Source organism: Rhinolophus ferrumequinum, chromosome 17, assembly GCF_004115265.2.
Source record: "Rhinolophus ferrumequinum isolate MPI-CBG mRhiFer1 chromosome 17, mRhiFer1_v1.p, whole genome shotgun sequence".
Lineage (NCBI taxonomy): Eukaryota > Metazoa > Chordata > Mammalia > Chiroptera > Rhinolophidae > Rhinolophus > Rhinolophus ferrumequinum.
Window position 1 is genome coordinate 49856496 of NC_046300.1, and position 14189 is coordinate 49870684.

Genomic DNA, 14189 nt, shown 5'->3' on the forward strand with positions numbered 1-14189 from the left:
GTCATTTACCTCCTAATCTTGCAAGTGGCATACCATCACTTCTATGTCTTTTGTTGGTCACAGAGCCCAACCCTGGCACAGTGTGGGAGGGCCCTACCCGAGGCTGCGAATATCAGATGGTAAGGACCATTAGAGGCCATCTTGGGAGCTGGCTATCACGGGGGAGACAGAAGTAGGTGGTGGTGGGATATCGGTAAAACAAGATTTGCCAGCAGTTGATACGGACATTTTGTATAACAAACTTTTTTGATGGGGGAGGGGCAAGTATATATTTTAGAGAAAGAAATACTTGGATTTAAGTCCCAGCTCTGCCATTTATTAGCTGTGAGATCTTGTCAAGTGATGTGAATCCTCTGAATCTATTTCTTCATTTATAAAATGAAGGTAATGAGGGTGCCATATCTCGTCCATTGTTGTTAAGCTTGAAGGAAACTCTACTCATGAGTGCTCAGGCCACAGCTGGTGTGGAGACAGCACCCAATAAATACTAGTTGTCAGCAGTATCAGCTTCTCTTTTGCTTCAGTCACTCTCTTTCTGCTAGGCCTCAGACCCTCCCCAGGACCACCTATTTTCTAGACACACTTTTCTCTAACATTTTAGATCATATTGTGATTTTTTTCCTGGGAAAAGCTGCCATTTGTTTCTTATCTCCTTATTACATGTGTCCCCCGCTCGACATGCTGCAAAGTAAAGCGCTGGCTCCTTGTGGAAAAGTGTGTGTGTGTGTGTGTGTGTGTGTGTGTGTGTGTGTGTGTGTGTGTGTTTGTCTTTGCTGCCCTGGCCGCGTCATTTCTCTGAGAATGTGACCTAAGCCAGTGAAAGGCTGCAGCTCTTCCACAAGCTGCTTGTAAGTTGACTGTTTCATAGTTTTTATCTTTCCAGCATCCCCCGCCCTCTTCATGCCAATGAAATCCCTCTGTCCTTAGCGGATTCATTTGGTGAAGGTTAGGTGGGATTTTCCCCAGTTCTTGCTGTTGACCTCAAGTTCAGAAATGGGTACCTCTAGGCTGAATGACCTAGACTGGGTAAGTTAAGGACCCCCTTCTTTGGCCACCTGGCTAGTTCAGGCCCAGACGCATAACCTCAGCTGGGCAAATCAGAACGTTTCTGGGAACTTTTCGGATAGACATATTGTTGGCATTGGTCTGGTGTAGAGTTGCCAAATTTAGCAAAACAAACAAACAAACAGGATACCCAATTAACTCTGAATTTCAGATAATAAACTTTTATTATATTATTTGTTTTTTATCTGCAATTCAAAGTGAATTAAGTGTCCTGTATTTTGTCTGGCAACCCCAGCTCTGACCACTGGGCAGACTAGGCCAGGACCATGTACGACCAGCGATGTAGGCCGCTGTGTGGTTAAGAGCCTACGGGTGGAATGAAAGACACAGAGAACCAGGAGCTGGACACAGGGAGACCCAGCCCCTGAGAGCATTTTTGAGTCCCTGGTCCCTGCCTGCATTCCCAGTCTTTCCTTAGGAACCAATAGCTCTCCTTTTGCTATATGTAGAGCTGTATGTGTGTGTTGGGGAGGCGAGACAGTAGCTGTTTTGGTTTTTGATTTTAGAATTTCTATTTGGACACTTTCATAGGCTCAAAATACAGTGCTTTTGGTGCCCTACTAATAAGACCTAACCTTTACTGAGTGGTTACCATATGCTGGACTTTGAATTGTCTCGTTAAATTCTCACAGCAACTCTGCATGGTATAAATGAAGAGGTTATTGGCCCAATAATTTCCCTGCTATGAAGTCATTGTACTGACATTACTATACATATGCGCTGTGACACCCTGATGGGTGTACAAAGATGTTCACTGTAGAAATGTCTGGAAAAAACAAGACACTGAAAACCTAAATTTTCATCAGTAGATGATTGGTCAAATAAATGTTGATATAGCCCTAAAAAAGAAAAAAAAAAGAAATCACAGTGTCATACAGGGTATTTGCTTATTTACAGACTTGAATGAGGTCAGAAGAAATTTAGACAATTAAGTTCAATACCCATATGTAATTAATTTGGCAAAATACAGAGATCATTGAAACAAGTATATCGTAATTGAAAATAATCCGAATCTTCCAAGTGATCATACAGAAAAAAGTTCTAATTTAGCATGGGCCACACGTCCTTGCCAAGCTGTCCTGGAAATGAATGTTTCCGCCACTGAATGGGCAAGTGTAGGGCCCCTGCTCCAAAGGCATGCCCTTAGCACCTAGCACCTTCCACGCTGGGCTGTAGCTTTGCATTTGGGTGCAAAGGGCTGTCAGCCCGACTGTGAAGGGGTGGTTTGGTGAAGACAAGCCCGCGGCATCCCCAGGGTTGCGTCTGCATTCCATTCTCCCTGGATCTGATTATAAATACACATCTCTTCGAAGTCGAAACTTCTACAGAGCTTGGCACCATGTTTAGAATTAACTGAAACTGTGACTCCTGACTGCTCGCGTATACCACAGCTGATGAAAGCATTCTTCCTCCAAGAAATAAAATTGAATCAAATCAAGGTTTTCATAAAGTTTATAAAAGAGAACTTGGACCTTCAGAAATGTCAGAAAGACATGAAGGGTGAGGCCTGCTATTTACACACACGCGCTCGCACTGAGCCAAGACACAAAGCAGACATTTCTGGGCCGTGGCTTTCCTCGGTATCTCACAGGTTCACAGAGCTGGCTCCTCAGACACCCAGTGAGGAGGACAATGGGCTAATTCGAGATGGCAGTGAGACCTCCTGGACCCAGCTTTGCCCACCATGGACCACTTTGGCAGAGGTGCCCGTTCCACGTTAGCTATTTCCTGATTGCAGAGAATCTCCAATTCCGGACTCATCACCATCATCTTACATGGCATAATTAGTGTTCTTGCCAGCGCAATGAGGTTGTAGCTAATCTGACTACCTGGTATGAAATAACATTCAGTGTTCGCATCCAGGAGATCTATCATGTCTCTAATTTGGCATTAGCATTAAACAGCTGCTAGCTTCAGACACTTCAATTTGTTATAGACAGCATTAAGGAGAAACGGGGACTGGCTCAGACAAGGTTCTATCAGGGTCTGTACTTTCTCTCCCAAATTGCAAACATCTGGGCCTGACTCTTTCATACCAGCTTTCTTGGGCCATTCTGTTTTTATGTTTGAGAAACACCATGTCCCTGCCTACTTTCCCCACTGGAAACAAATGAGAGTCTTATTAACTAGAGGCCAGGCTTTGAAGAAGCAATGTCACAAGATTTGTGTCTTTCCTATAAAATGCATTGACTGGGCATTGCCCTGGGTCCCTATTGTATATGCCCAAAAGATGCAGTAAAATTCAGCCAGCAGATTTCTCAGACTGAACTGGAGCCCGGGGGAGTCCTCCCAGAGTTGGGGTCGGGAAGGGGATGCCAGGAGAAAGAGTCCATGTTTATATTAAATCATCCTCTGGCCTGGTATCCCAGTCAGATCAGAGGCTAGGTGTGGATGCCCTCTGAGTCTCCGATAAATGAGCCCCTACAGTTTGGGTTTGGCACTCAGGGGCAATGGGACCTCTCACAGAGACTTGTGAAGGCTTATTTGGAAGTTTCAATGCGGAGTTTGACATCAGAATGAAGTGGACATGATCAGTGGGACATTGCTCGTCTATTCAGGCTGGCTTAACTGCTGTGAGCAATATCCCTGTTTTAGGACAAGACAAGTGGTCCCACGTCTGCTACTGACAGAGCTGAAAATTGGAGAGCCTCTATAGGGTATTCTGACCTTTGCTCCTTAATTTTAGTTTGTGACCTGACAGCCACAGTGCAAAGTGACCTCATAAAGTCAGACACGTCTTATGAATGCCTGCACTGATAAACACCCGAATAGGATCAGGGGACGTGCCTCCCTCCCTTATCGCCTTTGTTCCCGCACGTGCTCTTGTTCTAATGGACTTCATTTAGAAATCACAAATTCAAAAGCTAAAGTGTTAAGAATTTCAAGACAGTGACAGTAAACCATTAAAGGAAGCATGGGGACCTTCTGGTCGTGGGCCCCTGTGCAGCTGCATAGGTCACACGCCCGTGAAGCCAGCCCTGAGTGGGATCGTGGCTTTGCACGTGGCCCCCAGATTCTGTGCCCCTGTCTGCTGTACTTTACCAGAAATGCTGCGAGCTGTGCCCTGGGTGTTGGGAGGGGCTGTGCTGCATAGGGGTTCAGAAATGGAGCTCAGCACTTCGGAACCCACCTTCCTCCTACTTGCTCTGCCAGCGTGGACAGCTATTGCACCGTTCTGAGTCTCCATTTGCTTTACATAAAACAGGAACTTTATATAATAGTACCTGTTTTTGAGGGGTGTTAGAGGAGGATCAAGTGAGATATTGCATGAAAAGCACACAGTGCCTGGCATACAGCTGTCATTCAGACAGCGTTGGCTGCCGTTGCAGGACTTGGGGGTGGCAGTTTCTGAAAGCCTTCCTGAGGCTGGGGTGCTGCAGTGACCATCGTCTACATCCAGTAAGCACAAAATGCAGATCTGCTGAACTGGAATGACTTGATGGGCATCACTGAGAAAGTGGCCGTTAGCCTTCCCCCGCAGATGGGCCCCCAGCAAGGCCCCCCAGTTCTCAGGGGCTATGTGGATGGGGGATGGGTTTGTGTCCTGATGTCTGCTTTCGTATTAATCCCCGGCTCTTACTGGGGAGGACTCATACATTCATTATAATTATATAGACAGGAAACAAACATGATTGCTATTATCGCAGAGCGAGTTATCACTATTGATTCAACTAAATCAAATGCTGGTGGAGGGAGAGGGTTATTTCACCGGGACCCTCTGCTGGCCTGGATGTTGTGAGTGTTTCACAGAGATAAGCGGACTCACTGTGCCTGCTGGCACTGGGGCACAGGAAGCCGTGGTGCGTGTGTTGGTTCATCTCCCCAGGCATTAAGCGGCCTTAATTGCTTTGGAAGCAAGGCCTTTTCCCGGGCAGCCGCATATGCTTCATGAGTGCCTGAAGCAAAGATAAAAAGCCACCCTCCTCCTCCTTTATTGAAGTTTAATAATAAAATGGAACTGTCACCACTTCCAATAAATTGTTTATTTTAATTTAGAAAAATAATGAAAACGGGCCACCTTCTGGCACACAGTTGTTGAGGAGTGTCTTCCTGGCTTGGGCAATCTTTTGCTCTCTGTAGCTTACTCTGGAAGACACGCAGGTCTTGGTGTCAGTGAAATCAACCACGTGCCTCTCTCCATTTAATAAAACCTGGACCTTGAAGGGCAAAATAAGTCATTTTTCAAGGTGTATTAGATTGTAAAGTTGCAAATAAGGAAGTTGGCATAGGAGATGTTTGATGTATAATTTTGTAGGATTTTTTTTTTAATACTTGTTTTAGTGAATATGAAATTAAAATAGTCTCACATTTTCCTGCCATCATGGTTCTTTCAGATGATTTCTTTTTTCCTGTAATATCAGTGAGAGGTCAGTTCAATCCCCCTTGCATTAGGAGGAAAATGAGGGCACAAATGAAGGAAGTCTCTTACCCGGACTGACAGAGAGGGTGAGTGGGAGGTCAGTACTTGGAACTCAGACCACCCATTCTGCCTGCTGCTCTGAGACACCAGCGCCCTCTCTGTTCCATCCCTCTGCAGGAGCTTTCCCATTCCCATTTTACAGGGGGGGCAAAACAGGCCTGGAAGCCAAAGCTACTTGCCTTCAGGGTTTCATAGTTGGTAAACGGTGTAAGCAGAACTAGAATTCAATCTCCTGAATCCTAGTTCAGTTTTTTTCTCCCAGAGTCCATGGGGTCTATATACCAATTGCTTACACACAATGGTTATAATATGATTGCATTAAATATAACAATTTTTGAATCTGAGAACAGGTCCGACTGGGAGTCGAGAAAACGAAATCTGTGTTAGTGAGGAGGCTGTGGCACAGTCAGCCAGGCGCCTTCCTTCGTTCCTTCCAGACACCGCCCTTGGAGTGCACACAGTTAGGATTCCTCTTCAGCGGGAGACGGTGCCATGGTGGTGAAAGCACTGCTGTTAAATCCATATGCCCCTGCAGCGTACTGGGTAGGAAGCACCTTGCCATGGGCATTTCCTACAGTGTGTGAAAACCAGGCAGTGCAATGACGGCGGGCAGGAAGGGGAGGAGCGTGAGAGCATACCTGAGATTGGGAGGATCATTGTAATGCAGGGGGCGTTTGGGGAAGGTATTGTCTCAGCCAGGGTCATTGTGATGGTCATGGTCATCAAGGTCCTTTCCATTAAGTGGTCCAAATCCAGCTAAACTTGGTCAGCCAAAGAAGCAAATTTATTGGCCCACTTGCCTCAAAAAGCTAAATATGGCTGGATTCAGAGGCTCAAATCATGTTGTCATGATTCTGTCTTGTCCCTTCCATTGTGGGCTTTTTTCTGCTTGGCTATTACCTTTATTCAGGTGAGCTCTTCCTGCGTAATAGCACCAAGCTTCCTTCCTGACCTCTCAGTAATCTCGGTGGAGAGAGAGTCTTCTTCCCCACATTTCAGCAGAAGCTCAGGGGTTGGCTCATGTGCCCATGGCTGACTGTGGCCAATGGTATGGAATTCACAGATTGGACAGGCCTGATGAACGGGCCTACCCCTTGATCTGGGAAGGAGGGAGAAAGAGGTTAGCCTTCCCCAAATCATATAAATTCTGGGCAATGAGACAGAAGGGAAATCAGAAGAGGACTGGATGTTGGACAAGCAAAAATCACATGTATCCACTGGGTATAACAAGCCTTAGAGTTTCCTCGGACTGACCGTTGGTCAGTGGCTTGGTGAGGAGGAAGGTCCAGTTGAGCCCTCACGTCTCCAGGTCAGCACTGTCCAACAGAAATTTCTGCAATGCTGGAGATGCTCTTTAATCTCCACTGTCCAGCGCAGCAGCCACTAGCCATACGCGGCTACTGAGCACTTGAAATGTGACTAGTGAGACTGAGGAACGAGTTTTTCATTTGAGGTAATTTTAATTAAATTTAATGTAAAGAGTTACATGTTGCTCGTGGCTACCGTAATGAACAAAGCAGTTCTTAGTAGAAGTCACATCATGGGAGGTGGTTCCCTGGATGGCAAGATCCGGTTTTGGGTAAGAGAGTTGGGCTGAGAGTTAAGTGCTGCCTGGAAGACCAAGTTAGGGAGTAGGAGAAAAGGGAGTTTGGGCACGAGGGAGACTGGAGAGAAAGAAACAGAGAAAGAGTTCTTCATCTGTGATATCATTTGGAAACTCTTAACCTGAGGAAATATTTTTTCCGTGTAATATATGGACCAGATTTGTACCAGGAAAAAAACAGAATCACCACTGACCTTGTTATACGAGTGAATCGAGGGGAAGTCTATGACATGTTGTTACATTTTACTCTTAAATGCCCAACAATAAAAGCAACCATTGCCTGAAGGGCCTTTCTCCACGTGACACGCAGCTACACATGGATTAAAAGAAAAATTAAATGGGGTTGCTGTGTTCTTAAAAAAAAATACTGTGTAAACTTGTGTGACTGACACAATTAAATGCAGTTGACAGAAATGACATCAGATGAATAGAATGAACTTGTCAAGGCAGGGTCTGATCACTGCCATGTGAGCCTGGGGCTGGTTAAAGATCAGCCTCTCTGCAAGCTGTGTGATGGGTGTTTCATCATGGCCTGTGTCCTGTAGGATGTGTGGGGTGCCACTGGCTGATCTAAGTCTTCTCGGTGGTCAACACTCATCCACAGTCAGGTTTCCCAGGGAAGTTGTCCTTGGTGAAGGCAGACTGATCTGTCCTGATCTCCTCCGGCCCACCCACAGCCGGGACACCTGGCTTCCTCACATTCAGTTAACTGCCTGGATTTGCTCACCAAGTGCTCATGGAGGACCCGCCCTGTGCTTAGTATCCTGCTGGGCCTTGGGCGTCAGGCAGGAAGAACAGAGAAGCACAAGGTTTCGTTCCTGGCCCCATGGTTTGCTTGCTTCCCTGACCTTTAGCATTCCTCTCCTCCATCGCTCGAGCAATTGACAGTCGCCTGTAGCCTCAGCCACAGCCCAGCACAGAAATTAAGAAAAAGCGTTTCTTAGGACATAGACCAGCCTGGCCAGGTATATGTCAAGCTCATGGCTAGTGCCTGGCATACAAGGTATTCTCCCCACCTCCCCCCCAATAAAAGCAGGTGTATTATGGAAAGAAGGAGGGCATTAGAGTGGGTGGAGCTGAGCTGGGATGGGCCCTGGTCCAGGCAGTTGGGAGGTGTGTGGACACAGTGCTGAGCCTCAGTCTCCCCCTCTGAAAGGTGGGATGATGGAACCTCACAGGGCTGTTGGAGGACTTACTGGCCTGGTATTTGTTAGATACCTGCTGTATAGCTGGCTTTGATAACTGTGGCTGCTGTGGTGCACACCAGGCTGCGGTTACTATGAGGGATGAATATTCCTGTATATTATTCCCAATGTGTCAGATCAACTCCAGCCTTGACTCCTGTTAGGCCTGGGTGTCATTAAAGCTGAAGCACTGTGAGGAGTCCCCCCAAACTCCAGTCCAGTTTACCAGCAAGCCTGCAGCCCACCCCCATGACCAGCAGCTGCCGATGCCTCCTGAGGGGGCCCAGGCAAAGCCATAGCTTAGGACCATCAGTCATGCCCTAGGATCGGTCTTGATGCTCTGTTCTGAGTCTACAACCAGATGCATCATCTAAACGATGATGGCATGCTTGGGGCATTGTTGGTTCCCAGAGCATTGTAAGAGAAAGAAAGCCACTCCCAGGCCAGGAAATCACCGGCCCTCTCGCTGATGAGTGAGCCCACTCTTCCTGCTGCTCTCTCTCCTGGTGATTCCTCCTCCCGTTAACCCAGCAAACATGGGTAGGGATGCCTTGGGGAGAGAATAGGGCATTTCCATAGAAAAGAAGTGGTTTTGGAATAGATCAATTGGAAAATAATGCCAGGCAGCTGTGTCACTGTGGACATGGGCTTTGGGTCAGTGGACACTGCATACACTCACACATCCCTGGGCATGTACCTGGACCTGCTCTTGCCCCCTTGTTGGGAGCAGAAATGTGTGGGGTTCCATGGGTACTTTCTTTTGTCCCCTTTACTCTCCATCAGATGGGGGCTTCTGGGCCTTAGACTACTTCTGAAGAGACTCGCTTCCATCTCTCTCATTCCTGTGTCTCATTTGTATAATCACAATTGTTATGTTGTGATCTAGTTTTTATCTTTGCTCTTTGGATATCTGAGCACCTTCTGTATATCAGATATGTGGTAGTCATGGGAGACAGACAGAGTGGGCAACCAGACATACCCTGTCTTAAGATGTCACAGTCTTGAGTAGGGACAGAATCTAATCAGGCAGATAACATGCCTGGAGTGCTAAGTACAAGGTGATCTGAGCATGGGATGTAGCAGAGGGTCGCAAGGAAGCATTCTAAGCCAGTCTCTGGGGCAGGGGGTCTGGGAAGGCTTTTCGGGCAGGAAGGGGATGATGTTCAAACTGAGTCCCCAAAATAGGTGGGAGGGAGCCTGGCAGGGGAACCAGAGAATGGATGGAGAGTGGGTTTGCAGAAAGGGGAGCATGCACTGAGTCCTAAAAGCAATCAAGAAATGGGAAAATATATAATAGAAGGGGAGAGAGTCATGGGAGATGAAACTGGAAAAGAAAGCAGAGATTTTTAGATGAATTCTGTGCTTTTCACCAGAATTCAACAATTTTTTCCTACAATCTAATCAAAGCTAAAAGAAATGCATATGGAAGGTAAATTTTACATTGAATAAGTCCTTCATTTTAAATTTTGAAGGAAAAAACAAATTATGACCATTTGGGTCTTAGGTTCATTGGCCTTCTGCTAGCATACACCTGTTCATTCAAGGTTGGCATTTCACATAGTAACAGGACAGATGCTAATGGATTATCTGCTTTGTTGTTTCAGCACTTCAGGGAACACCTGGACAAACTTTTTGCCAAAGGAATCGGAATGCTGGATATAGCTCTGAACGAGGCCTTCAACATTCTCAGCGATGTAAGCCCCTCTTTGATTTGCCTTTCTCAGGTCCAGCAGAATAGATAGGGTTATTTTTCTAGTTGCTGAGTAGTGTTATTATTAGCCTTGGCGGTCACTGAGCAGTATCCACAAGCACGGGATGGCAGGGTGAAGCTGGCCATTTACAACATCTGGGGCACCGGGTCCAGCCAGTGAGGTGAGACCAGCCCCCCGCTGGGCACCTTGATGGTGCAGCCTGGTCAGGGGACTCGTCTGCCATGCTCATGGACTCTGGGGCCATCAGCATCTTAATACTCGGATACCTTCTACTACAGATTTGTTTTCACTGAAGAAACTCTCAGTGTCTTCATAGAGTAGATCCATTTCTCATTGGGTGTCACACTGAATCCCTGAATGTGACGACGTTGCAAGGGTGAAGGGTTTCTCTGTGCGTATGTTTGGAGAGTGCTATTCCTATCTTTCCCTCTCTTTCGGCCCCTTGGAAATTCACAACACGCAGTAGCATATTCAAGTGTCCAATAAGTACTGCAGGAACGACTGCTTTTAACCTCCTGTTCCTCACACTTTGAACAGAAATGCATGTCTCAAGTAGTACCGGTTGACATCCCATGAAGTACGTTGGGGAGTCCTAGCCTGGTGATTCTTCCCCTTGAATCCAGTTATGTTAAGCTTAGAGTAACATGTGCTTTTGTGTTCTTGTTACTCTGGGAGGGTAGCAGGAAAAATCATGACTAACTTTATCAATGCAGGTTCTGTATCATTTAATTAGCTAGTATATGTTGTGTGCTTTTTAATGTCAGGCACTGGGGTACACCAGAGAATAGAATAGGCAAAGTGTTTGCCTTACAGGACCTTGCGTTCTAGTGCAAAGGTCAGCAAATTATGGCCCGTGAGCCAAACCCAGCCTGCATCCTGTTTTTGTAAATGTTTATTGGAATGTAGCCATGCCCACCTGAGTATGTGTTGTCCATGGCTGCTTTTCACTGCACTGGCAGGGTTGATTAGTTGCAGTGGAGACCACATGGCCTATAAAACTTAAAATATTTACTATGTGGCCTTTTACAGAAGTTTGCTGAGCCCCATTCTAATGAGAAGAGACAGATGAAGTGAGTAGTCTGATGGAGAACAATAGCACCATTGTTTCAGCATGGAAGGACTTGTTGCTTTATACAGCAACCCAGGGAAAATCTCTGATGAGGTGATGTTGGAGTAGAGACTTAAAGGAAGTGAGGGAGCAGCTATGTGTATATCTTGAGGGAGAATTTCCAGAAAGAGGAACAACAAATGCAAAGGCCCTGAGGCAGGGATGTTTGGCATATGTACAGTACAGCAAGGAGCCCAGTCTGCCAGGAGCAAAGTGGGGAAGAGAGAGAGTGCTCGGGAATGAGATCATGGCGGTAGCAGGCGCTGGCTCATGGGGAGCCAGAGAGACTCTAGTGAGGACTTCGGCTCTCGCTCTGTGCTGGTTGGAAAGTCACTAGAGTCTGAGCAGAGAATGACATGATGCAAGTTGGGTTTTAGCAGCATTTGGCTGGCTGCTGTATTTAGAAGCAACTGTAGAAGGACAGGGACAGTATCAGGAAGGCCATTCAATTATAATGGTGGCTTGGGCCAGCAGTTACGATGTTAAGGAGCAGAGCAATAGAAACCACTCGAGGTATTTCAAACAGCAGGAGTTTAATTCAGGGAATTGGTTGCACAGGGGATGGAAAGCTGAAAAGCCAAAAAGGGAATGAAACGATCCACAGGTTAGTGCTGGCTGGAGGCAGCTCCTGTCTGTGGCAGGACGGAGGGACTCCATCAGAGCCTCCTCACTGTGGCCATCCAGATGGGAACAGAACCAGGGAGGGGCCTGCCCAGCAAGAGCTGGGATCATGGAGGGCAGGGCCTGTTCCCATGGAAGCCAGCACTGTGGAGGAGATGCAGCCCTTGCCAGAAAAGACCCACACCCCTAAAGCAGAGAGAAATGGAGAAATACCTTGGCTTCTCGCTTGTGTCCTCCAGTGTTCTCCTTCACGGGAACCTTATCAAAACTGTGGGGGAGCCTGGGAAATGTGGTCTGTAGGGAGAAGGCATGGGATTGAGGCTGAGAGCAAACAGGCACTAAAGGGAGCAATCACTACGCTGAGGTGTCGCAGGAGCTGGGAGCCCAGCTCGATGGATGTGCAGAAGCCTCACTGCACTGAGTCCCCAGGCGGCTCTGCGGTACAGGCTGCTGTCAGTTTGCAGGGGAGCATTCCCCAACATGGCACGGGTCATCGGTGGTGGTCAGTTATCCTGACTCCAAAACGCGAGTTGTTCTTACTCAGCGCCATTGGCCTCTCAAGCTAAGGGTAGGACCTGATTCTAGTCTCTCTTTTACCGAGAAAATCTGTTGGTACCCAGAAGGCTACTTAGGTCTCAGCCCTGAGTCAGTGCCATAATGGCAAAGCAGAGAAACAAAGGGAGGGAAGGTGCCACACCAGCTTCCTCAATATAAACCTGGGGCCGTTCCCTCTCACCGCACTCCAAGGGGCTGTCGGCTACAGGTAATTAACTTTCATGTAAGCCTCAGTGTCTAGGACAGCACGTTCCTGTTAACAGCTTATTAATAATTTATAAACTTAGCTGGCCTAAGCAAAGGGCCAACTAGACCTTCGAATTCTGATCAAACCCTGGATAGGTGCCTCCTCAGGGCTTGGAGGCGCCAAGCTCTGTGTCTCAGCAGGCTCTTTCTAAGGGACGATACTGAGAGGGCTTTTCCCAACTGGAAAATTGGCTCTTTTTATCTCAAAAGCCGATAGTGTCTAGAGTAGGGGGAGGCTACTCTGAGCTGGGGAGTCCCTTGTCTGGAAATCTGCCTGCAGTGAATTTCTGTTTCCCCACTCCTTGGCAGAGCTGGTGAAGGAGTGACAGTTGGAAGACGTTCGCCGTGGGGTTAAGTCTGTGGTCCCTGGCGTCAGGCAGGCTGGGCTGAGAAGCTGGATTCTATCTGTGGCCTTGAGAGAACTATGCTCAGTTTTACCTTTATTTTCCTCTTCTGTAAAATGAGGGTAGGAATAGACCCAGAATTGGCCACATAATTTGTGAGGCTCAGTGCAAAAGGAAAAGGCAGGCTCCTGGCTTGAAAGTTACTAAGAATTTTAAAAGAGTGACAGCAGAGCAATAAGCCAAGTGTGGGTCCCTGAAGAGCTGTCACATCACAGTCACAATGAAGTCTGTCACCTGGTAGAGTGGGACTGAGAACTCAGCATGGTGAAGGGTGCCAGCCCCCTCTCAGCAGTGCCGGGCTGGATGGGAAGTGCCATCTCTGTGACCAAGGAAACACCAGGCGGCTCACCTCTTGTGAGGCTGCCTGTGGTTTCTGGGAGCAGCTCCTACTCTAGATGCTTTTATCCTACTCCCTGCCCAAAGCCTCAGGGACAGCTGCTTCCCTTGTCTTCTTCTCTCTTCTTTTCCTTGCCATGTATCTTTTCTCTCCCCATCCCTTCCACTTATCAATTTTGTTTTCAGGTACCCCTACGCCAGTGTTTCCCATTGCATGTCCATTTGAATGCTGGTTTGCCACGCGACTCCCACGTAGGTGCTGCGGTCAGGTGGGAAGACGCATGACGCCCTTGTACATAGTAAAGCCCTGGAAGCCCTGCGGGAACAACCCTTTCAGAATGCGTTTATACCCATCCTCAACTCACTGACCCAGGAACGCTTTATACCATGTCATAACCTCAGGATTTGAATCATGTAAAAGACACAGTTCAAAGAGCACAGCTTCAGGGATCATATCTATGCCCTACTCTAAGAGGCCAGATTACTCTCCCAACACCCCGAATATCCAGAGAATCACCAACACATGGTGTATTTTCTTCCTTTAATCCTAGTGAGAGCCATAGTTTTGAACCCGGGAAACCCTCCATATTACCTACCTGCTCTGCCTTCACCTGTAAAAACACCTCTGGGGCTTAGCCAATCAGAAAATGTTATGGGCAGAATATAAATTCTGGAAAGCCAGAAACGGAAGGATCAAAAAATGTGACAAAATGTCCCTGCTTGAGATTGTTCATAGTCGACACCCTATTTTTTTGTGCACATTTATCCCAAGGAGAGAAACATTTCCATCCCATCTCTTGCCATTGGGCTTGTAAATAGCCAAACAGTTTGAAACAACCCAGAGATGGTTAATCTCCCATGAAAATGAAGCTTTAGCTATTTTCCACTTCACCAATATGACCTTTCAGTGATAGAGTTCTCTTCCTGCCTTTGTA

At 47.1% G+C, this 14189-nt stretch overlaps 1 protein-coding gene across 1 annotated transcript in view; it reads left to right on the forward strand.

The window, feature by feature from the left end:
- The window catches only part of CACNA2D3 (calcium voltage-gated channel auxiliary subunit alpha2delta 3), an 841437-nt gene that overhangs the window by 443639 nt on the left and 383609 nt on the right, over positions 1-14189 (forward strand). The window contains 1 exon segment of the mRNA XM_033132710.1: positions 9877-9966. Within this exon segment, the coding sequence (XP_032988601.1) occupies positions 9877-9966 (90 nt within the window).